This window comes from Leptodactylus fuscus, chromosome 5 (assembly GCF_031893055.1).
Source record: "Leptodactylus fuscus isolate aLepFus1 chromosome 5, aLepFus1.hap2, whole genome shotgun sequence".
Classification (NCBI taxonomy): domain Eukaryota; kingdom Metazoa; phylum Chordata; class Amphibia; order Anura; family Leptodactylidae; genus Leptodactylus; species Leptodactylus fuscus.
The window spans coordinates 153466921-153492424 of NC_134269.1; the positions used below are offsets into that span (position 1 = coordinate 153466921).

At 39.4% G+C, this 25504-nt stretch overlaps 1 protein-coding gene across 3 annotated transcripts in view; it reads right to left on the minus strand.

Moving 5' to 3' along the window:
* TMTC2 (transmembrane O-mannosyltransferase targeting cadherins 2) overlaps positions 1 to 25504 on the minus strand; it is a 231649-nt gene that overhangs the window by 36217 nt on the left and 169928 nt on the right. For all 3 annotated transcript variants that reach the window (XR_012716117.1, XM_075274524.1, XM_075274523.1), the window contains one exon: positions 5553 to 5634. Coding sequence is in view for 2 of the 3 variants with exons in the window: in XM_075274524.1 (XP_075130625.1) it covers positions 5553 to 5634 (82 nt within the window). In the remaining variant the exon portion in view is untranslated. The remainder of the gene's footprint in view (positions 1 to 5552; positions 5635 to 25504) is intronic.

Here is a 25504-nt window from a genome sequence, read left to right on the forward strand (position 1 = left end):
TTCTTTCAGTAGTGCAGCCTCAGATGTTAGGCATTTAAATTTAAAGGGATTTAAATTTAAAGGCCTAACCTTTACTGTCACCCGGTTCATGTTGCCTGAATTATGATAGCTATGTTTAACAATGAAGTGTGTCATAGAAAACATAATTTTAAAAACAATCCAGGCAGAGAGAGATGAGTTAGCTATATGACTTCTCTCTGGCCTATTTGGCTTTATTGATAAGCCTCTGCCTGATTCTCTAGAGGGAGAAACCTGTCAATCAAGCCAAGCAGGGTGGGGGAGAAGTTGCCCATGAAATCCATTCATACAGCATTTTAGAGTAAAACATAGTGGCGTAACTAGGAATGGCGGGGACCCGTAGCGAACTTCTGACATGTCCCCCCTCCTCCCGAAGACCCTGACTGACCGCACCCCTCCCCCTGCGTTCCTGCACACAGTATTATGCCCCATAATGGCCCCCAGAACCCGACACCTTAGGGGGCCTTGTGCCTCAAAAAGTAAAGTTTTATTTTTGGCATATTAGTGAGGAGGCATGGGCCCCCTAAGGTGTTGGGCCCTGTGGCAGCTGCTACCACGGTAGTTATGCCACTGGTTTTATTCTGCTTATGGTTCATTAAAGTTCCTTTAAGACTCCATGCACTCGACCAAGTGTGCATTTAATGTGGGGCAGAGTTTGCAGCAGAATACAGTCAGAGTGACATCAGAGTGACATCAGTGTGTCATCAAAGTGCATTCCAGGAATCTAGCCCATAACCCAGGCAAGCTAAGACACAGCCCTCAAACTACTTTTCTCCTTGTTTGCATATGAATTAAATGGTAATTTACATGAAAATAGAGCTAAAAAACAGAGGCATATAGAATCACCTGTATAAGGAACTATGATTCTGTTTATACACTGCTGAAAAACTCCTTTTAAACATATATCACAACACTGAAGACTCCAGAACCCACAACCCACAGGGAAAAGTCTTTTGTGACATTTTCTTACTATGTTTTAGTTAAATGTCTTGTACTTTTGCATCCCTCCTGTTTTAATTAGGAACAATTTCATTAATGGCAGAAAATGACACAACTGGTATATAGAAAGAGATGCAGATGGCAGTTTATAAAATTCAAGGTGTGGAAGTAGGGTTCCAACTAGGCATTCACAGTAGTAGGAACTTCACACTTATAAGAGGTAAATTCACTTGAATTGAATTCTTTTTCGCGGAAAATTCCACAAATTATTATTCCAAGAATTAGATGACATTACAGTCCACCTGACTTGAGTAAAGTTGTGAAGAACAGGAGCAAGGTAAAGGTGGAATGACCGCTAACGTACAGGACATCCTGGAGATACCCCATGATGCATAGAACTGAATCCAGACTTAGGTTAAAGCCCCACATTGCGGAAATGCAGCATTTCCGTAACATGGGGCCTCAGCCTAAGGAAGTATTTTATCTCGATTACTGAATATATATTTTAAAAAGTCAGCTGTAATTTTCGTTTGAGCCAACTACAAAAAGAGCAAGCACATGTTTAATAGAGTTCACATATATTTTCAAGGGTCCGGTTACAGTCTTCCTTTGAAGTGAACGATCATGAATCAATCTCTGACAACAATTAAGAATCACACATACAACATAAACCGAGCTTAAGCATTTAATTCATTGAGCTAAAACAAAAGTTCACATATACACAACAATGCCCTAAAAAGCAAACAGGTGTCAGTCTCATTTCATTCAAGCAAATTAATCAATGTAAATGAAAGCCATCCATATGTCTGCAGATAGCTTGGGAGACACAATATCTGATGGTATATTATTATACATGTCTCAAGAGCCATTCCCTTAGATGCCTGATATAAGCATTACGTCTAGTTTGCATTCTAAATTGAGTTGCAAATTATTATAATGATGTGCAGCTGCTCAAGTCCAGCACATGTTCCAATAGGATTCAACAAACTTAGATGCATGGCATCCCAAGCTCTATTTTTGAGACTCCATACATCCACATACCATGTCCAAGTGACTTTGCCTCTTGCTCAGACCTTCTAAGACCAGAGGTGGGCACGCTGCATGTCGCCCTTCCAAAGATATCACACATTGCCGCTATTGTGACAATATAGCCCTTCACAAACAGATTTGTTCTTTTTTTTCTGCGATATCATACCATGTGTATAATATTTCTGTATACCTCAATATTAATTATATTAAATTTGCAATAAGAATAAACACATCCCTATAATATATGAATAGGATATGTGAACGTGTTTTCCATTTTAGAAGCTAATATCATATATACAAAAAACCTGTAGCCAATCAGTTATACGCCTCCATATACCTCTGAAATTCATTCAGCAATAAAGAGGGTATTCCAACCTCCACAATCATATTCAAATGCATTATTTGAGCTAACTGAAGAATTTTACTATTTGCCAGGTTCAGCCAAATCTCTCTCCTTAGTGTCTAAAGCTTGGTGTCTAGGCTATGGGTCACCTTTCTGGAGATCTAAAGATAACTGCAGTTTACAACAAGCACTAGTAAACTAGTGTTACAGATGCTGGGAGTAGGCGGGGCTTGTTGTGGCTTAGGAGAGTGTGGGCGGGTACAGGGCGGGGAGATGTGAGTGCATCACTCACATCTCCCCTCCCAGTACCGGCCCACACTCTCCTAAGCCACAAGCCCCGCCTTCTCCCAGCATCTGTAACACTAGCCTAGGGACGCGGAGGCGCATACGGCGCTCTTCAAGTGTGTGAATGAGAGAGGAGTGAGAACAACAGGGCATGGCAGCGGTTCTGTGCAAGTAAGTTGAGCGATGGGGATCGGAATTCCGTTCCCGATCCTTTTTTTTTTAGCCGGGATTGGAACCCAATCGCGATCGTGAAATTTACTCAATTGCCGATCGGAATCCAATCTTTTCTGATCGCGATCGCTAAACCCTAATAGTTACATAGTAGATGAGGTTGGATAAAGACATGAGTCCATCAAGTCCAACCTATAACCCTATACTCCCCTACAGTGTTGATCCAGGGGAAGGCAAAAAAACCCATTATGCTTATGCCAATTGCCCCATTTCAGGGGAAAAAATTCTTTCCCAACTCCAATCTGGCAGTCAGTATAAAAACCCTGGATCAACATGTCCTTACACTCTATTGTCAAGTAGTCCCATCAGAGACTAAGATGCAAACAAAAAAAAAGTGCTGCCTCTGGGTATTAAGCACATGCCAATATCATTAAAATACTTACGTTCCCAATTTAATATTCCACTTCCAGGCTTCAATGAAACCTCAAAGAACACCTTAAAAATTTCAATTGGCTATTGCATTGGAAATAGCTGAGAGGCTATGTGTTGTGTGCATCATCACATTCAACCTATTGGGTGGTCCTTCCTACACGCCACACAAAGACATTCCTTGCTGTGCTGAGAACATGCAGAAAAGTAAGTTAAGGAGACCGACTGATTAATTTATTCAGAATTTGTTTCTTTCAAATCTGTGGTCAAGTGCCTGCAGTTTTAAGATCACGCTGATTTCGGAATGCAGCTTGCTCTGTATTGCTCTTGGCAATACTAGTTTATAGAGAAGGCTGGGTGAGGGTACAGAGCCTCCTCCGTACATTGAATAATTCCCATTATTGCTAATCACTCAAAGTACAGAGAATAACTATCTGTGCTGCTGGAAGTATAGCTCATAAATGAGCATCAAGGACCAGTGCCAGAGGTTTATTTCAACCAATAAAAACAAATAACTTCAATGTATAATATGTGCTGTTTGATCTTTAAGTGATCTGTGCGTTTTAATGCTTTGTGAAAAATATTTTACAAACCAAAAACTATTTGATATTATGAAAGGTATCCTAAACAGATGGTACTGTTTTTGTTTGGTTTCTGTTTGCAAAAAATAAGTAAAATATACGTATAATGTGAAAAAAAATGTCAGCAATGTTTACCTATGTGCATTTCAATTCTAGAAACTTTGCCAAAGAAGTTGATTGATAATGCTTCAATATGGTATCATAGAGTCTGCCATTCTTAAAATACTGCACTTGATCGTTTACTGGCTAAATGCTAAATAAGTATAATTATAGAATGCAAAGTTACAACTAGACAGAATGATTAAAGAAATATTTTTTCTAAACGACAAAGGCAAAACTTCTTATAGCTCTTTATATTCTTATAATTCATATAGCTCTATAAAATAAATAAATATATATATATACACATATACACACACATACATACATATACACACACACACACACACATATCTGTAATGAGTTCAACACACCTTAGGGTATGTTCACACGCCGGAAAAGGTGGCAGAAACCTTTTCCAACTTGTGAACCTTCTGCATGGTAAGCCGCTACGGGATGCTGATGCAGATTCCAATTCGGCATTCTGCTCCTGTTTAGGCCCAGATGAACGGTCCTAAACAGGAGCATGCCTCAAGCCGCAGCTGACTCAGCCATGGAATCCACAGCAAGATAGGTCATGTCGCTTTTTTTTCCACTACTAGCTAGTGGAAAAACAAAGAGAGCGTCTCCCATTGAAGTCAATGGAAGCCATTTTTGCAGGCGGATTTTGAGGTGGATTCCGCGTCAAAATCTGCCTGCAAAAACATACCCTTAAAGAGATTTTTCTGGGTTCAGGATATTAGAGCAGTTAGGTGCAACTCTTGTCAATCGTGATGATCAATAACTTGAAGCAGTGCAAATGTTGTGACCTCTTCTTCAATGTTAAAGGGGCTCTATCAGCAAAATCATGCTGATAGAGTCCCACATATGCGTGAATAGCCTTTAAAACGGCTATTCAGGCACTGTAAATGTTATATTAAACTACCCTCCAGTTTTAAAATAATACCCTAAAAAAGAATGTGATCTACTTACGCATCGTGCATGCTGGGCGGGCATTCAGGGTGTGCCGTCTTCTTCATCCACGCCTCCTCTTCCTCCGATGTCCTCGGGTCCCGTCCTCCTCCGATGCTCGCGAACTGACATTGATTAAAAAAAAATGGCCTGGGCGCATGCGCAGTAGCATGCAGCTTCTACTATGGCTACTGCACATGCACCCAGGCCATTTTTTTTTTTTTATCAATGTCAGTTAGCGAGCGCCAGAGGAGGACGGGACCCGAGGACATCGGAGGAAGAGGAGGCGTGGATGAAGAAGAAGACACACCCTGAATGCCCGCCCAGCGTGCACGATGCGTAAGTAGATCATTCTTTTTTAGGTTTTGCTGATAGAGCCCCTTTAACTTGTGTCTGTATCATCTACTAATGGCGGTGAAGGGTACTGCAGGGTCATCCATTCAAATGCATAGGACAAATCTGCAATACCCTGCAACACTGATTTTTAATCAGACACCAGGCAAATTGATGGACTGAGATGAACACTGCAGAGGTTTTCACACTTGCCATGGCCTCTTGAAACAGCCGATTGGCAAAGTGAAAACAGTTAGACACCCATTGATCTGGCATGGATGGCCTATTGTAAGGATCGGAAATCAATACGCTGATTCTGGAAAATCCCTTTCACAAACTTTGCCATCATACAACATTACACATAATACACTCACCATAATGCATATAACAATTTCCTTTGGTGGGATCCAGCTGAATTGCTTTCAAAAAGTAGCGCTCAGCTTCACTTTTGCGACCCTAAAAAACAAACAAATACTTAATTTTATGATGGAGGAAATAGCAAAAATATATTTTTATGTATTACCTTTCCTTTACATTTACTTAAAAAAGCATACTAGTAATTCGGTTACGGCAAACCGGATAGAAAACATATTGTGTCTTAAATTTAAGAACTATTTGGACTGACATTGGAATCGAGTGAAGATACAGTAAGCAAGAAAATGATGACGATAATCTGCTTGACCACACGAAGCTCTTGGGTGGTCCTGAGCTCCACACGCAGACATTCCCTGCTGTGCTGTGGTGACTTCACTAAGATCTCAGGGCAACCTCTTACATCGTATTGAGAGACTGTTGGAACTAATATCACTACTTATATAGGTCACGATTATGGAATTGATGATTAAACATTTTGTTTCTTCAAATGATCAAATGAAGCAAAAACTTTCTAAGGCCGGGACCCCATGGATCGGAAACGCCACGATTTGCCCGCAGCGGAGATGCTGCGGGAAAAATCACGGCGTTGTACAGTGCAGACAAAGTGCAAATCCCATCCCCACTTTGCGGAAAAGATCGCAGCGCGTACACGCTGCGATTTGCAAAGCCATTGCGGCTTTGCAAATTGCAGTATGTCAATTATATCTACAGAAACACCACCGGCTTTCCCGTAGATATAATGTTAAGAGAAAGTCCGCAGAGGAAAACTGTGAACTTTCTCTTAAAAGCGCTGCGGAAAGAACCGCAAGGCGTCCACGCAGCGGTTCTTCCAGCAGCGCTTTAGTGCTGCGGATATGGCCCGTGGGGCCTTAGCCTAAAGGTGGTTAATACAAATATCAGTATACAGTATATAGGTCCTTGATTGTGAGCACTACTTCATACGAGTAGCCATTGCATGCTTTGGACTGCCAATATTGTACTATTTTTTCAAGTGTTGCAGAAATGCTTTGTATGTTTTGTTGCAGGTTTTGTGAGCCAAAGTTAAGAGTGACTTCAAAGGGAACGAGGAATATAAAGCATTTATATCTAGTAAATCTGCTTCTGGCTTTGGCTCCAAACATGCAGCAAAATCTGCAACAGAAAATGCAGCTTTTCCACAATGTGTGGCCTCATTCTTAAAGTGTAAGTGGTGGTTCACGTTATTTATTTTTACTATTGTGCAGTGGGGTTTTAATGAACAATGTTGTGGTATACATTATTAACCCTTTCACTGCCAGGGGTCTCCGAATATTTTGCACCTCTGGTATCCAGGGCAATTTTTAAAATTTTGAAACGGACAAATAAAACATAAATTGCAGCATCAAAAAAATATACTAACCTCCCCATACTTATTTGTTGAAAGTAGACACCTGCAATATTGTCAAAATGCCAATTGGTACTGTATATGAACAAGCACAAGCAATTCTTGCAAATTTGATGTAAAGTGTATGTTTTATAAGAAAATGCAAATAAATTTATATTAGTTGCTAAAAGTGGAAGCCAAACAAAAAGTTATATGCACCAAAGCTTCTAAAAATAAGAGTTCAACATCTGCAAAGTTTAAAACTTTAATACATTAAGACACAAAACACATATAAAATAATAGATCAAGGTGTACATAATTTATATATACCGTGAACATTTACTACAAAAAGAGCTTGTACTCAGAAGAAAAGCAATATTTTGCTGTTATTCACTAATGTTAAAAATCTATACTGAATATAGCAAACTGTGACTGATACCAAAATCTAGATTTTTGAGATTGCCCGGCATACTGTATATAAAAACTGCAATTTGTGGGAATTCATATATACCGCACATAAATAAATATAAATATATATTGTAAGCCGATGGCTGGTAAAGTACTGGAAGGGGTGTGCATCTTACCCAGATTGCTCAGATAGGTGAGATGATGGAAAATTCAGAGTGTTTTGTTTCTCAGCAGACAACTTTGTTTGCTGAGCATTAAGTGCCTAGCACTGGGCTGGATTTTTTAGGGAATGGCAGGTAGGCTGGTAGTGGGACTTGCCATTCCCATCCCTCCACACCTTGTGGACACTCCTGCGAGAACCCAGCTGTCTGGGGTTGTCCTCGTTAGTGAGGCATAAGAAGTCTGCTCTCCTAGCAGACTGTGGTAGAGCTTGGCTGGAAAGCCACAAAGAAGATTGCTAGTGCTGGAGACAATCTTGACTGTTTGAACTTGTTTCTATTATAGGTAGGGTAACCAATTTCTGTTTACTTATAGTCCAGATGGGCAGCTCTTTATTTTATGTTTTTCTTCTGTGCTGCATATGCCAACACTCAACAGTTGGACTTTTACCTTGGAGACAATGTTAACCACTCAACACCACCAGATCCTGACTATATATATTATATTATACACACACATACATGCACGAGCATACAAGAAACGCCAAAAATCACAGAAATGCACCAACCAATTTTGAACATGCAAATTAAATAGGGGCTTACATAAGACTATAATTTTTTATCCCCCTATAAAATTGTAACTCTAATAATTATAATCTCTATACCTAACTGATGAGATAACTAGGGCTGGTTTCAGAATGGCATAACATGGCCACTTTATTTCTCACATATGGAATCTGTGACATTCCTGCGATTCAACATTACTGGTGTTAGAGAGCCAGAATTTGTACTAGCTGCCTAAAAATTGGATTCGATTTGGTGACATTCAATGGGTGAAAATGTCTTCTTATCTTGCTGATGGAACTTTTCTTCCTGTAACAAGTGTTTTATGCATTCATCTTTAGTGATAATCATTATTGCTATTGCTTTAGCATGTAGCGGATATCGTTAGAGAAGCAGTTGGCGTATTTTACTATATGAAGAATAGGCATGGACAGGCTAGGTACAGTGTAAAATATAAAACTTTATTGATGACTTTGTGTATGTGTTGTGTAAGTGGTGCAACACTGTTGTCACTGCAATCTGGATGATTATAAACATCTGGGTCAGAGCACCAATAAACTTCCTGGTATTACATAAGAATACCCCTGTGATTAGGCTTATAGAGGTATTACATTATCCCGCTATGTGACAATCAGAAAGTATTGTATGCTTTGTGATTGGTAGGAGAGGGGATAACAGGGGTAGCATGGTCCATGCTACTTCCCCTGGGGACACATACAGGTTATGTACAGACTATGATGGTTTATTATTGTCTTTGTGGTCTTCAGCTCTACCAATCCTCCTCTTTCATGCAGCCTGAGGCAGGAGGGTGGAAGACACTTTAGAGCCCCATATCTCAGGATCTGTTAAGGCTATGAAGATGATCTTGGATTCATTTTAAAGAAGATAATTTCATCTTTAAAATGATACTCAAATCATAATGATTTCCAGATCTGTAAGGGCTATCATAATGATCTTCTAAAGATTGTTTTCATCTTTAAAATTAATCCAAGATCATCTTAGCCCCAATGGATCCTGAGAAATCAGAATTTGTAGCAAGGATGTATTACATACATCTGCTACTAAAGTGAAGTGAAAGGCTTATATTTTACTTTCTTTTAGTAGAAAACAGGCTCAAAAACTTCTCCCTAGCAACCCTCAATTAGCTGCATGTCTGAGGTTATACCACCTACCATATTTTTCAGACGCCCTGGACTATGAGACGCAGATGCCGGAACAATCACAAGCACGGTGCAATGAGCCAAAACGTCGGAGCAGGCGAACCATCGATGGCAGCAATTTGCTGAATATAGGCGGATCATAAATTCCAACAACACGCAGATAAAGTCACGGGCAGAGGCTAGAGGGGCTATGAACATAATTTTTTGATGGTCCATTTTAACAGACCATCATAGGTTATATTTTATTGTGCTAGGTTCACACTAGCTTTCGGGTCCCAATGCCTGTTCACTTAAAAAGCAGTTACTTGCAGACACTCGGACTCCATAGAATATAATGAGGTCTGCCAGTTTTATACTAACACTGGTGGAGAGAAAAGTCCTCTTAGCAGGACTTTTCTCTTCGCCGATTTTAGGCGGAAGTTGCGGCGACGTCTACTATGGAGACTCCAACAAGATGTTAACATAGCCTTACCTCAATAGCCACCTGTACACAAGCAACTTCTGGTATCTACAAGCTACTAAAACAGATTTGTGCAGAGTCTGAGTGTCAGATCCTGACAGATCAGATACTGATAATCCCGTGGATTGGTCATCAGTGTGAACATTTTATTTGGAGCCAGAAAACCTGTTTTTACATCGTGACTGTCAGCATTATATATAGGAGTGAACTATTAGTGTCAATATTTTGATAGCTAATATTTTATCTTGAAGTACTATACTTATTAGTCACATCCTTTTATGTAGGCCACACCCCTTGGAAAAGGTCACTACCATTTTACAGTGACCCTTGGCTTAGGGATCACCCTGTGGACGACTCACCCAGGTTGATGTCTCTATAATAAGGCTACATGTACACGATGTGTGCAGTGAATGGGTCAGTAAAATGGAACAGATGACACATGGATTCAAAGTCACAAATGTGGACAGGTTCAGGACCTGCTCCATATGTTTTGTTATGGGGCCCAATGGTGACTTTTTGCACCTTAGAGTCCAGCACCTATTTAAAATTATTCCTATTTTTATACAAGGCCCCTGTGTCTACTGTATACAGTGGCTCTTGGTGACCCAGTCTTCAGTCTTCTTTGTGGTAGTATGATGTGTATAGAAGTGAGGACACCCAATGTTATTGTCCCCATCACAGAGACTGACCCCCATAACACTTAGGATAGGAGTTGACATTATAACAGAGTTATGTGTGATCTGCTCTTGGTATATGGCACCCGTATAGTCCATGACCCTGTAGCAGCTGCTACCATGTATGTAGATGATACACTTTATTATATACTAGATCAGCAGCCGAATCTAGTTCTGGATTACTGAGTAGCAGCAATCACTCTCATCATGGCCAATGTGTAATAGAGATCCAAAAAAAAAAAAGACAAAACACACAATATAATTTTTTTTTTTTTTTTTTTTTTATTGAATAGCAATAAGCAACATTGTAATAAAATTATTACTGGCCCTTTAATATATTATAAAATGGGTGACAGTGACCCTCAGGTCAGGTCAATGGAGTCTGCAGAGCTCGCTGCATTCTGAGCACCATGTCCTGAGATGAAAGCCACCTAACCCAAAGATCCAGAGGAAGGCGAAACAAACTCCCCGAAGCGTTATACCTCAGGGGGGCCAAAAATTCCTTCCTGACCCCAGATATGGCGATCAGATTTCTCCCTGGATCCCGACTGTCCTGCTGCATATTGCTCTTATATATTTGGATATTCTTATTTGCTGTGGAGAGGTGAACCTGTAAGGAAAGAAAGAGACATCCTGCTCCTAAGAGCTTACAATCTAATACTATACACATTCTGCCCTTAAGAGCTTACAATCTAATATTATACACATTCTGCCCTTAAGAGCTTACAATCTAATGTACAAGTATACTATAAATACAATGTAATGCAATAGATACACTAAGTATTAGACTATGTTCACAAAGAATTTTGAAGCATATTCTGTGCCAAAATCCATGTGATAATTGTGTAGAAACCTGGATAGGTAGCCACATGAGGATTAGCTTCAATGAACAAAGCTATTCCCTGTGCGGACCTGCAGCAGATCAGAATGGAAATTTGTTCTGCGTATTCTACTACAGATTCGAGTAAATTTGCTGTGTGTGAACATACCCTAAAATTGCCCATACACCTTATACAGCTATCGACTGAACACATTCATTCAGCCGACAGCTATTCCTCCTGACTGCCCCATACCCGACTATACACATGCACACTGTTAAGTGTTCATGTGTTTTTTCAGTGTATGCAATGACTAAGCTGCTTGCAGATCTTCTGGCAGTGAATTATCACCCACTAGAAATTCAGCATTTCCCATCTCTCCCCATGACATTTTGTCAGTTGATAGTTGGCTACATGTCATACACATTAAGTCAGGTTCGACCAACTTTTATCTAATGTGTATGGGTACCTGAAAGGACATGATGACTGGCAGGTAATAATTTATTGCATGGCGTCTTACAATAAGATCTATATACAGGGGTGATGAGGATACAGCAGTGATCCGCACTATAAACCCTCATGTACATGACACCGCCACAGACTGTAAAAGTTTTCACACTGATTTTCGTACAATTTCTGTGTCAGCATGAATAAACTTGCTACTGCCCCCGAAAGTTTCCAATAGGAAACCACAGTGCAGATACGATGTAGATTTTTCCATGCACAGAATTGATTTCCTATGTCACAGAAAAAAAAAAACAGCCGGTTCCATCTTGATGTGGATTCAGCAATAAAAATGATGACTGATCGCAGACAACAGCCCAGACATCGGGCCAAGACTAAAAATTGATGCAGAAACCCAAGGATTGACCTCAGATTTCTGCTACAGACTCTAGGGCAAAAATACATATTGGGTATGAATTTACCCTAACAAAATTAGGAAAATGTTCCTGGGCCAAGGATGGAACCAATACAAGGGGCTGTTTACATCAAATTTGTAGCCTCCATTTCATGTTTATACTGGGAAAAGTTCCCAGATATATCTCTAATGGTAGACTATGATGTATCACACTGTATAGCCATACAATAGGATAAGTCATCTATAGGATTCTACTGTAAAATGTAGACCATGTATATAGAATTTAACTTTACACCATTGTATGGAATAGCATAGTCTACTATACTATCCCATACCACAGAAATTGTATATACTGGCATTTACCAGTCTGACAGAGATAAAAGGGCACTCCTTTGGCCTTCATAGAGTGAATGGTGCCTTATGGATATGTCTGGCTGATAACAGAGAACAACAACATTTTGTAACCAGGTTTAGGCTACAGAATGCTTTACTTTGTTTTTCTCTATTATTGTAAAACTACCCAATACAAGAGCCCCATGTCCATATGCCCTATTAGGGCACATGGATGTCACAAAAGGGAGGTCCCAGTATGTGACCCCCAAAAGCCAGAGCAGAGACTCCCTGTTAAAAGCAGTCCATCCTCTGAAGGATTCATAAAGCTTGTATTACATAGTCCCCCATTCTTTTGAAATGGGGCCATATAATAACTCGTGTCCTGGAGAGGACATAACTTGCCTAGGGATAACAGCCAGACCCGTGACCATCAGCAGATTGCCAGTGGGTCCCCATTCACAGCAGGGTTTGCCCAGTTAGGACAATCCCTGTAAGGCCGGGTTCACACATGATATGTTTTGTGCTTTTTGCAGAGCCCAGTTGTGCACATTTTGTATAATATCAGGTGAAGTAACATCAGCCTGACAATCTCTGCATGAAAGAAGAAGGAAGGACTTCTTGATGAAACTTTTGGGGCAAATGGTTCAGTTCTGTACTTCACCACTACCTGTCATATCATGTGTGAATGAAGCCTCAACATGGAGAGAAGAGCCACCTACTTGGTCATACCGTCCTCTTCAAGCTATCAAGCTCAAGTGACCCAAGATGGCGCCAGTGTACAACTTTACACATACCATACCTATTGTGATGTCATGTGGAATCTGTGATGTCAGCTGCCTTGTGATGTCACCATAACCGACTATGCTGTATTATGTACCATGTTCACCAATAATTCTCACTCAGTCCTGGCTGACACAGTTTATCATTATGTGCCCATAATGTGGGTGAATTTTCTGTGTATATTTTTAACTAGAACCTACGGTCTAAAAGCAAAACTGTCTTTGTTGCTCATAGCAACCAATCACAGCGCAGCTTTCATTTTGTATTCTGCTTCTGAAAAGTGAAACCTGCTCTGTGATTGGTTGCTTTGTCAACTACAACAGTTTTCTGCCCCTATAGGTATAATAGTCTATAAATCCTATATACAACTACATATATAAGGCTGACTGATCAAACCATCTGAAAGAAAAACTGTCTTTATTGTCCATAGCAACCAATCACATCACAGCTTTCAATTTTCAGACACAGGATCCAAGATGCAAGCTGAGCTGTGATTGGATGTTATGGGCAACAAAGACATGGTATATTTGTGACAAGTCCTGCAACCAAAAATATTTCTGCGACTTTTCTGAGACCTTCTGGTTTATAGAACTGAATAGATATATAGAACATTTACTTTGCAAATACCTCCCTGGTCTTCTCTTGGCAGGTGCTGTTCTTTCCTTGCCTGCAATTCATCATGTAGGCTACGGCTAAACGGTGACACTTGTCGTAGGACAAAAAGTCACCCCATAGTCAACAAAAATTACCATGTTTTTCTAGTGTGCAACACTGCAACTGCATTTTCAAACAATTCAGACTGGATTTTGTCTCATGCGATTTTATTTTTACCATACATGGAAGCCGTACATGTCATCAGGAATTTGGGGGCTCCATACTGGAAAAATTGGTGGAGCCCCCCCCCCCCCCCTCCTTGCTAATTTATCTTACAGTTTCCTGTCCTGTGGTACCCACAGAGCATAATCCGCTCCCTAGAGACCCCACTGTATAAAGTTCCACATTGTGGAGGCCCAGGGGAGTAAAAATAAGCACATATACTCATTTGCCCACCCTCTCCTGCGCATCCCCTGCAGTCATCCAGTATGGTCTTCAGGCCTCTTACTGATGTTTTGAGTCATTGATTCCATGCCGCATTGAGTGAGATCTCAGTGCTGAATAGCCCTAGGGATGCGTGACATCAGCCGGAGGCTGAAAGAGAACACTGGGACACCACTGAATGCCAAGGAGAGGTGAGTATAACTATTTGTTATGTATAATTCACCTCCCCTGGGCCCACTAACGATCTTTATTAATAGCCATATGAGGACTGCAAATTACCTATGATGGCTTGTGACCCCATCCTGCCAGTGTTCACATGACTCCTCGGAGGGTTTCAACCTACAGTTTGGGACCACTGCCTTAGATGATAAAAATCCATGATGGTCGACTTTGACCATTTTGTAAAAACATTTTGATATTTCACAGTTTTACAAACTTTTATTACTGGCAACTGGCGAGGTGAAGTAGCTCACCTCATGAGCTTTTAGTCATCCTGAATTTCACTTGTGAATTTAAATTTATCAACATTCTTACTCATAAGTATTAACCCCTTAAGGACCAGGCCATTTTTTGGTTTCGCATTTTCGTTTTTCCCTCCTCACATTTCAAGAGCCATAACTTTTTCATTTTTCAGTTCACAGAGTCACATGATGGCTTATTGTTTGCGGGACAAATTGTACTTTGTAATGGCATCATTCAATATGCTGTGCAATGTACTGGAAAGCTGGAAAAAAAATCAGAATGAGGTGCAATTGGAGAAAAAATGCATTTGCGCCATTTTCTTATGGGTTTAATTTTTACAGCGTTCACTGTTTGGTACAAATGACATGTTACCTGTGTTCTACGTGTCAGTACGAACGCGGTGATACCAAATTTATATAGTATTTGAAATGTTTTGATACTTTTAAAAAAATGATAAACTTTGCAAAATAGAAAAAAAATTTTGTGTCATCATGTTCTAACACCTGTAACTTTTTCATATTTCCATGTATGGAGCTGGTTGTGGTGTCTTTTTATGCGGGACAAGATGACGTTTCTATTGATACCATTTGGGGAAAGATCTGATGGTTTGATCACTTTTTATTCAATTTTTTATAGGAGGCAAAGTGTTGAAAAAAACGCTTTTTGGCTGTTTTTATTTTTTTTGCCGCTACGCCGTTCGCAGTACGGGATAAATGTTTTAATATTCTAATAGTTCGGGCATTTTGGAGCGCGGGGATACCTAATATGTTTAATGTTCTTTAATTACTTTTATAGCTAATCTAGGGAAAGGGGGGTGATTTGAACTTTTATATTTTTTTTATTTTTTTAATACTTTTAAAAACTTTTTTTTTTCTTCTGTTACATTTATGATCAGACCCCTTAGGTACCTTGAAACCTAGGGGGTCTGATCGCTCATACTATTCACTGCAATACTACAGTAATGCAGTGAATAGCAGAATCCCAGCACTTCTATTAGACGATGCCTCTGGCATCGTCTAATAGATCTCGGGCAGAGACAAGCCTGGAAGCCTTCAATAGGCTTCCGGCTGTCATAGCGGCGATCGGGGAAACATGGCGGAGCCCATGCCGCCTGCGCTGTTTACACGCTGCGGTCGCGTTTGACCGCAGTGTGTAAAGGGTTAACAGCAGCGATCGGCTCGGGCACCGACCGCTGCTGTTATTGGCAGGTCCTGGCTGTATTATACAGCCAGCATCTGACGTGTATGGAGCGAGCTCAGCGTGTGAGCTCGCTCTATACATCCCCATGCGACCCATGACGTACAGTTACGTCAAGGGTCGCTAAGGTTACATTTATGGCTTAGTAGGTTCCTCTATTTTAGAAGCTAAAAGTGACAGGCCTATCATGTGACCGAACACTCACTGCTGAGAAATAATGAGGGTGACTGGACAAAGCTCCAGGCTATATACAGAAAACTGACAAACTCTGCACTGAATAAGTAAGACGCATTATTTCAAAAGAACCTGTAAAATAATTATTCTATAACATGTGACATTTCCCTCTTACATAGTTAATATGGCTGGAAAAAAAAAAAAACGCAAGTCCTTCAAGTTCAACTAAGGGATGGGAAAATGGCTTGGCTGAAGAGAAGGAGTGAGGTATTTGTCTTGGAATTTTATAATTACATTAAAAATTATTGGCTTCAAAAACTGCATACAATAACCTCAACGTGTAACTGCAACCTTACTATGTCATTGAGGAATTTGCTACACATTGTGACAGTCTCATCCTACTAATATTATAAATGTGAAAGTGTGGATATTTGTTACTCAATCAGGCAAAAACAGCTGAACAGCTGAAATTTGGCACATAGATAACCTGGATGTAACCCGGATTAACACACAGGATACTTTTTATCCTGGTAAATGACATGGCTTCATGACCGTTATGAATTTATGTTAATATACTATATTAAACTGCAGGACAATTCAGCTAATTACAGTTTGCTGATAAAGCCTGGTCTGTTATCTTTCTATGTAAACACACAGATAACACTGAGTCCATTCAGTACAAGCATCTGCATATTATCTGATCTGCATAAGTGTTTTGAGTCCTGGTCAGTCAGAGGAAGGAGGGGAGAAAAATACAGGAAGTGAGAAGCAGAGGCTGCAGACAGAGTGCTGAGACACAGATGGGAAAACCTCTTTAATCAAAATTAGCAGTTTCCCTATTTTAAACATGGTGGGAAAATGAAAATCTAATGTGTCGAAAAATTCTCAAAAAACAAGAGCTATGAAGGTAGCCAGAAGTCAAAAGACATCTCTTCAAGCTGAGGAGGATTGAGCAAGCTAGGTATCAAGCGGCTCTTAGAGCAGCCAAAACACCGGAGCAGGTGGATCATCAACGCCAACAACACGCTCATTATATGGCATCCCAGTGAGCTTCTGAAATGCCAGAACAATCACAGGCACAGCGCAAGGAACAAGTACAGCGGCAGGCCAGCTTGAGAGTTGCCTAAACGCCAGAGCAAGCAGATCATCGACACCAACAATATGCTCATTATATGGCATCCCAGCAAGCTGCTGAGATGCCCAAACAATCACAGGCATGGCGTGAGGAACAAGTTCAGTGGCAGGCCAGCTTGAGAGCTGCCGAAACGCCGGAGCAGGCAATTTTTTTTTTTTTTATTACTTTATTCTCTCTGGACCCAATTCTGAAGTCCATGCAGATGAAGTCACGGGCAGAAGTTAGTTACTATATATTTCCAGGAGAAGACACAAAAATGAGTGAAACAACAGCTGAGCATTGGCTGTGATGTTTTTAGCATCCTACCAGGGAAGTGGCCTCTCAATAGTAATTGGGCAAGGACACAGTCTGTTAAATAGACATGATGCTCTGCCATGTGAAACCTTCACAAACCAATCTCCAATTCCTTTCAATGCAAACTTTCCATATAACAGGAATGGATATATCTGTACACAGAAGGAAGAAACATTTCTGCTTGGATTGAGTCACCCTTTTTTAGAGTCTGCTGTTAAATATATTGCCCCCTTCATTCTCACTAGCACCCTAGGCAGTCACCAATTGTGACAATTGCAACCCTTGTACTACTCTAGCACCTAAAATAGTGGGTTTTCAAAGAATTTGTAACACAAAAACCTTGTTATTATAGGCAACACAAAAACTAATTTTTGTAGCTGCATAAATGTTATTGCCTCTGTTTCTTGTAATTTATTACATTTATTATTTCCAGATTGTGTACATTGCCAACAATATACTGCGCGCTGACAGTGGCAATGACTACGCAGCTTTTAGTAAAATGCCAGAGGAGGTACCATGGTGAACAGCATGTGCCAAAATCAGCATGAACCCGGATGATGCAATTACCACTCATTGTTAACAATAGAGGAAAAGGATGCTTTCTATTAAATTATTATGAATGGAAAAAAATGAAACAATGAACCAACGTAATTCAATCACATTTTGTGAAAGTCTGAGTTATACAAATCCATATTAAGCTTTACTGACATGAGAAGAAAAAAAAAGTCCATAAACACATCAGCTATAAGCACGAAAAGACAATTGAATTGGAAAGTACCAAGGAATTTTCATGCTAAAAGTTAAATGGCGATAAAAGGAGGCGCCAACGTCAGCCAAATACTGACATCAGTATAACTAGCAGGTTACCATACACGTTTTCAAAGTCTCTAGACTAGTCACACTAACCCTATTAATGTTACTTCTATCTACCTTTAATAGATTTAGTTTTTAGTATAATGACAAAAAGCAAAATTTGACTAAACTTCTATATAAACGTTTCTTTTCAATATTCTGCTATAACACACAAGGCTCTTACAACATTAGTAAAATGGCAAAAATGTAGTTGTATTTAAACACAAAGGTATATACAGCAGAGAAAACTTATACATTGAAAATTTCACAAGGGGTTTGGTACCATGGACCACACACAGAGTGAGCTACCCCTGGAGCATTGAAGTCATTCACCTACTCCATTCCCTGAAAATACCTACACACTGTAATGTAATAGAATCAGAGCAGCTCCGACTTCAGCTTTACATCTTACATTAGCCACAGCATTAGCAACTACACTTTGGTATCGAAAATGAACCTACTTTCTATCATGAAAACATTCATAAAAGAAAAAAAAAATCACCGGCTATTTCCAGACCATCAAAGTAAAAATGAAAAAGATGCATTTGTCATGATAATAGACCTAGGTGAGAAATACAACTATCATACAGTTTAACTTGTCCATATCTCTAAATGGTTTGTTTTATAGAGCTTTTACAGCTGCTTTGAGATGTTGTGCATTATGTTTCATGAATAGTGAAATATAATCAAATCTAAATTTTAATTAAAAAGTTTCCCTGTTACTCCTGATAGCTTTGAAAGACTCAATTAACAGATATATTAGAAGTTACTTCTTCTTATCCTTGCACAACCTATTATGTGGGATGTCACAACTCTACAGGGACAAAGCTTTCTATAATATGTTATACAGGATTCTAAAAATAATGGTCTACCGTAAGCATAGACCAATATCATCAGATTGGTGGGGGTCTGATTCCTGGTTTAATGGGGCTGGGTATTCATGCAAGCAACAGTTCACCTGGCACCTCCACCAATCAGCTGTTTTCAGTGCAGTGTACAGAGCTGAACACAGACTGCTCAGTACACTGTGAAATAGCCATGACACCGCTTGAATCGGGGCTGAGCTGCAATGGCAAACCACGACCAGTACACAATGAGACAAGTCCCCGTCTCCTGATCAGGTTATTTTTCTTTTTTCATTTGGTGTACCAGCCAGAGTAATATTCTGTAGCTCTTGTTCACTGCTACGGCTTGACTCAAATGTTTACTGCTCTGCAAAGCATCTTTTGTTTAGGTAGAATCAAATGGTCTTCCCTGCTGTAAAAGCGACAGGTTTCCTTGTTTTCATCATGGCTGAAAAAGCAAGGTTACCAGGCCACAATGTTTCATAGGCTTTTTAGCTGCCCACAAGCTCCTACTAAGTTTTTAAGAGAAACATGGGATTATATTCATTAAAAAATAAATAAAAAAATTAGGTAAAATGTCATAATACAAGATTCCTGAAAAAAATGTGTCTATTATCTTGCACTACAAATCCTGTAATTCGAAGGCCAATGAAACATGCAATTTCCTGGAAATTCTGTACATTTTGCTATACACAGCAAAAAACGGATTTCTAAACACTGCCAAACATGGAAGCCGTAAGCCTCTTTGTTGTTTAGTGGTTTGATTAACAGGCCACCCAATTCACAGATCAGCGCAACTGCAATCATGTCATGCCAGAACAGGATGAGAGTCTGGATGAGCACTTCTTTCTCACATTACCACAAAAAATTACACGTCCCGAAGCCAAACGCCGTCACAAGAAGAAATACTGGACTCGATTTCAGCAAACCAGGCATACTGTGCCAACAAATATCTACTTTGAAACATTTATGAAGGTTGAACAACTACGATACACATATTATACATATTGCGTTCTAGATCTTTACTTTGCATATTGTACATTAAGCTGCAGCTATATCCGAACATCCTCCTCCTTAGTACAGATATAAAAATATAAAGCTTTCACAATTATCCACTGAGTGAATTCTACAATTATTTGACGATACAGTCTAAGATTTTTCTCTATAACTAATATGTACACAAAAAAATCCACTAAATAATAGTAATAAAGGTTCCCAATGATGGTGACCTTTGCAATCTCTGGAAATAACTACTTTATAAATCCCCATCATTCACCTGTAGCTTTAGTTTACAGCAACCTTTCCAGTTTTCATAGCGGACATTCTCAAACGGTTATAGGAATCCCACACTTTATAGATGGGAAGGATTCCAATAGTACTAAGGGCATTGCAGAGAGAACAACCTCAGTGGCTGCGACTACCCCTTGTAGGGTATTTTGATAACTTTCTTAAAGCGGGGGAGGTTTATCAAAGCTAGTGCAAAGTCCAGGGTTTTATACGGATTGCTAGATTTGGATTCAGAAAGGAACTTTTTCCCCTGACATGGGGCAACTGGCATCGGCCTAAATTTTTTGCCTTCCTTTGGATTGGGTTGGATTTGATGGACCTGTGTATTCATCCAACTTTACCTACAACCATGAAAGAAATGAGCAAAAATTCTTTGAACAATGAAAACCTAATCTGATAATTCACTATAGACAACTGGTCCATTTCCCTTCACTAGTCTTACTAGTGGAGTCTATGTGTTCCTATATATATATATATATATATATATATATATATATATATATATATATATATATATATATAGTGCGCCAATTTTGCCATCAAAATGACAGAAGCTCCGACTGAGGCAGGAAGTCTGTTCACTTATTAAAATATCCCCCCTCCTTACATACTTTCCTTTCACCCTGTTCTGCAATCTATAAAAACATTTAGGTCCTGTTCTTTTACAGGACCAAAGCAGATGACATGTCCTACTACAATTTAATGCAGCTGGTATTCATGAGAACCCCATAAAAATATATTTGTCGAAACAGCATAAAAGTTATGCAAGTGTGAACTATCTGCAGACTATTATCCACATGTCAACTTATATATTCAGATATCAGAGTCCTAGGAAAGACAGATGTGAGGGGATGTGGAGTCCAAGTGCAAATGTGTAACCTTAAGTCATATTAATCAAAGGCCTAAATCATCAAACCCATACAATGTTTCACCTAGAAAAACAATAGTAGTATAATATATAGAATAATAGTAGCCAGATGTCTCAATTACATATGGATGCAAGAACTGGTTTTAAATAGTAAAAGTAATGCAAAATCATGAAAAAAAAAAAGAAAAAAAAGAGGACTGATCGTTCCAATTGTTAGAAGACCAGTAACAGAAGCAAAACTAGAAATAATGGTACTGTGCCTATGACAATATAAAGATTAGAGATGAGCGAACAGTAAAATGTTCGAGATTCGATATTCGTTTCGAGTAGCCCCTCAATATTCGACAACTGGAATCAAATATTGAACCCTATTATAGTCTATGGGGAGAAAATGCTCGTTTCTGGGGTAGGCAACGTTTGATCAAATTATACTTACCAAGTCCACGAGTGAGGGTCGGGCTGGATCCTCCGAGAAGTCTTCTCCTTGCAGCGTCCCCGTGGCATCTTCCGGCTCTGAATTCACTCTGCCAGGCATCGGGCCTGGGCAGAGCAGACTGCGCATGCCCGCACTACAAGCAGACATGCGAAGTCGGCCCTGCCCAGGCCCGATGCCTGGCAGAGTGAATTCAGAGCCAGAAGATGCCGCGGGGAAGCTGCACAGAGAAGACTTCTAAAGGTAGGAGAAGAACCTGCGTTGATTGGCCGACTGTATACCATTCGGCCAATCAATGCTGGTTCTGCATCGAACTTTTCCATTCGAATAGCGAATAGCGATGCATTTAAGTGGAGGATATAACATATATATGTTTCCCAAAATCTACTGTGCACATTTTGTGGTATGAACATACTGTATATAGCTTTTGGTAAACAAATTTTCATACCGGGCAAACTAAAAACTTGGTTTCACATTTACACCATCTGGGTTGTGTGGCCACCCTTTCGCTTTCCATTAAAGTGAGAGTTCTATTCAATTTGTGTAGCATTCATAGTGACAATATATTAAATTGGCGAAAGTTACATCTGTATCTGAAAATAAATATCACTGTCCAAAAATGGCAAAAGTAAGGAGTGTCTTATTTTTTTAGTTTTATATGTGCTTTAAAATATGGATACACTTGCATACAGAAAGCAGCACTAGAGAATTGTACCCGGTCTATATAGGCTTATTTTTCTATGTTATTTATTAGGGGCCCCTACATGTAATATATGGGTATGCTCGGCATCTGATACCCTCCATCAACCATTGGATTTGCTTAGGCCTTACCCTTGGTTCACATCTGCGTTTGGTAATCCATTCGGGGAGTCCGCATTATAGCCTATGGGGTCCGTGTACTTTCACTAGCACACCGCTTGCCAGTGCGTTCGGTGTTCCGTTTGGGGGGGTGGGGGTGCATACAGACTTTCGAATGCAGATGCCTTATTCTCAAGTCAGTGTTTTGGTCAGTGATTTTCATCATTGACTGTGTGCCAAAACTAGAGCAGGTTGAAACCACAGAACTGATGCAAATCTTTCCATAAATTTGAGGATACATGCCCTCTTTGTCAGATTCTTTGGGAACATAGCTTACACCGAGCTCCAAAGACCAGGCTTAAACAGGTCTGTTCTTTGTTAGTCTTTGATATCTACATTGTAAGTAAATCTCTTTTTATTGTATCTTTATTGTAACACACTGTGTACCCTTTTTAAAACTTAATAAGGGAGTGAGCTGGTGATCTGTCTGCTTATGTGACCCTGTGAGAGCAATATATCAAAAAACCATTACAATGTAAAGAGATCAACAGAAGCCTAATGGAAGGACACCGAATGAGAAATGGTTCCATAATTGAAAAGGAATCTATTTTGTCTTCTTCATGGAGAAATATTGTTACATGTAATAAAAGCCTATTTGCACCTCATACATCAGCCTTCAGATATTAGAATTACAGCAGTATTAGGCATAATGCACAGGCCTATGCCTTCTACAGTCTTCTCTTTCATGTTGAGAGTTGTCTCGCACAATTTTTAAAGCAGTGTTATACAAGGTTGTGTTACGACAGTAATGAAATACAGTCATATCCAAAACACTGGATGTCACTAGCTTTTGGGGTATGGAAGATGACTTCTACAGAAGAGAAACTACATTATATTGCTGGAGTTCAGAGCCGTTATTGCTTCAATATATTTTCTACAAAAGAAGCCATTTTTTACAGCACTTCTACTTCTCGTAGTGAATAGTGTTTGTCCAGTTTTTTTTGTAAGAAGGTATTAAAACGTCGAAGCGTACGTAGGGGATATGGGAGAGTCTGTCCGTGTGAGGCACTACCGTTGTTTTCATCATTATGGGTATGTTTGTACTATAATTATACTTTACCTCAGATGGTTTACCTATGTATACCCATTGTGGTCACACCAGCCTGTTATGATATATGTCAGACTATGGTTGTTTAGTGGTTAATGTTGATACTATGTTTTATACACTATAACGCCAGGTTCACATCTGTGCCCTGGCCTCCATTATGCAGGTTTCCATTTCTTGCCCAAAACCGGATAGGAAACTGAAACCTGCAGGCTTGGAAAGTGTCCGGCTGTGAGCTCTGATGAGGGTTTTGTGCTCTCCGCAGCAAAACCGTTTTATTTTTAACCGGACACAAAGTTGGACATGCAGTACTTTGTGTCCGGTAAAAAAACAAACAAAAAACGGTTTCGCCACGGAAAGCACAAAACGCTTCCTGGTGCTCACAGCCAGACACAGTCTGTCGGGTTTCCATCTTCTGTCTGCAGAAAATGGAAACCTGACAGACTGAAATCGGGCACAGATGTAAACAAGCCATAACCTGACTGTATTTATAATCCTTGCCATAGCTCTATAACAGTTACCCTGTTTGTTATGTGGCTTTATGGATGCATTTCTGTACGTGGGCTTAGGCCTACACATACATATACGCGGGCTGTTTATTACTGCACTTAATTTATTACCTTTTTTTCATATTATACTTTGAGATTCTTCATGTATGATATATCTATTTAGAGCTATGTGCTAGTACTAGCATGGCATTTTTGTATACAATATTTTCAGATCTTGGCTGTTGTACTTTCCTTTTACACTTTGTTATATTGTCTGCCTTCGGGGTCATAACTCTCCCCTTTTCTGTCTGATGGTATTTTGACTTTCATCGTTACATGTACTATATTTATTAATAAAGTTTGTATTCTTTTAGTTATTAGTGTCATTTTGAGTACTCCTTCCCCCCCTCTTTGTTTTCTTGTTATTCCCATATTGCAGATTTTGTTGCAGACATTTCTGCAACTGAAAATAATAAAAATACATTGTGTTTTTATAGCGTCACAAGTTCCACAGCACTTTACAAATTGTAGGGCTAAAATGCAGACAAAATTAGATATTAAGGGGTACTAGGTCAATTCACACAATGGGACTAAAAGCCCTGCTTGCAAGAATTTACAGTCTATGAGGTAGAGGTGGTGACAAGAGGTAGCAGGGGCGGCATCAGAGGTAGCATTGCTTTTACAGTGGTCCAGCCATTTTTGTAATAAAGGTTATTATATTATAAAGTCCATTGATCTAAATGGGGTTGTTTTGGCAACACAATTTCTATAGGCCCATATTTATGTACAGGACCTGTTGTAGAAATATCTGCAGCAAAATTTGTTACGTGAGGCTTAGCTGGAAGATTTTGTGAGCTAACCCAATGAAGTGTGAACGTTTAATATTATATACATCTCATACATTTGTTATTACTTTCTGGTTACCTTTTTTGTGCCGAGTACATGGTAATGAATATAATAAAACTAGGCTGCATGTTCCACCCCAAGACATTTTTCCATTACTATAACACCTCCTACATCTACTTTCAGCCACAACTAAGTGTAATCGAAAAGCAGCATAAATACATAGAATTGCAAAGCATACTTTTAAGCACAGCTACTAATATATATATATATATATATATATATATATATATATATATATATATATATATATATATATATATATATTACATATATTGGCAATGTAAAACACAAAGGATTTTGTAATAGATATAGAATACCAGTGATTAAAAATCATCAAAAAAATTGTGAAAGACCTTGACCACCAGGAAAAGTTGTGTCTATTCACATCATGTACTGTCACATCTAAATGTTCAAATTCCTTTAACTGTGAGTCTGCAAAGCTCTCTTTATAATAGCAATAAAGAACAAACCTCTACACATGGCCGCCTGTTGTGAAGATGTGTATATTAGCAG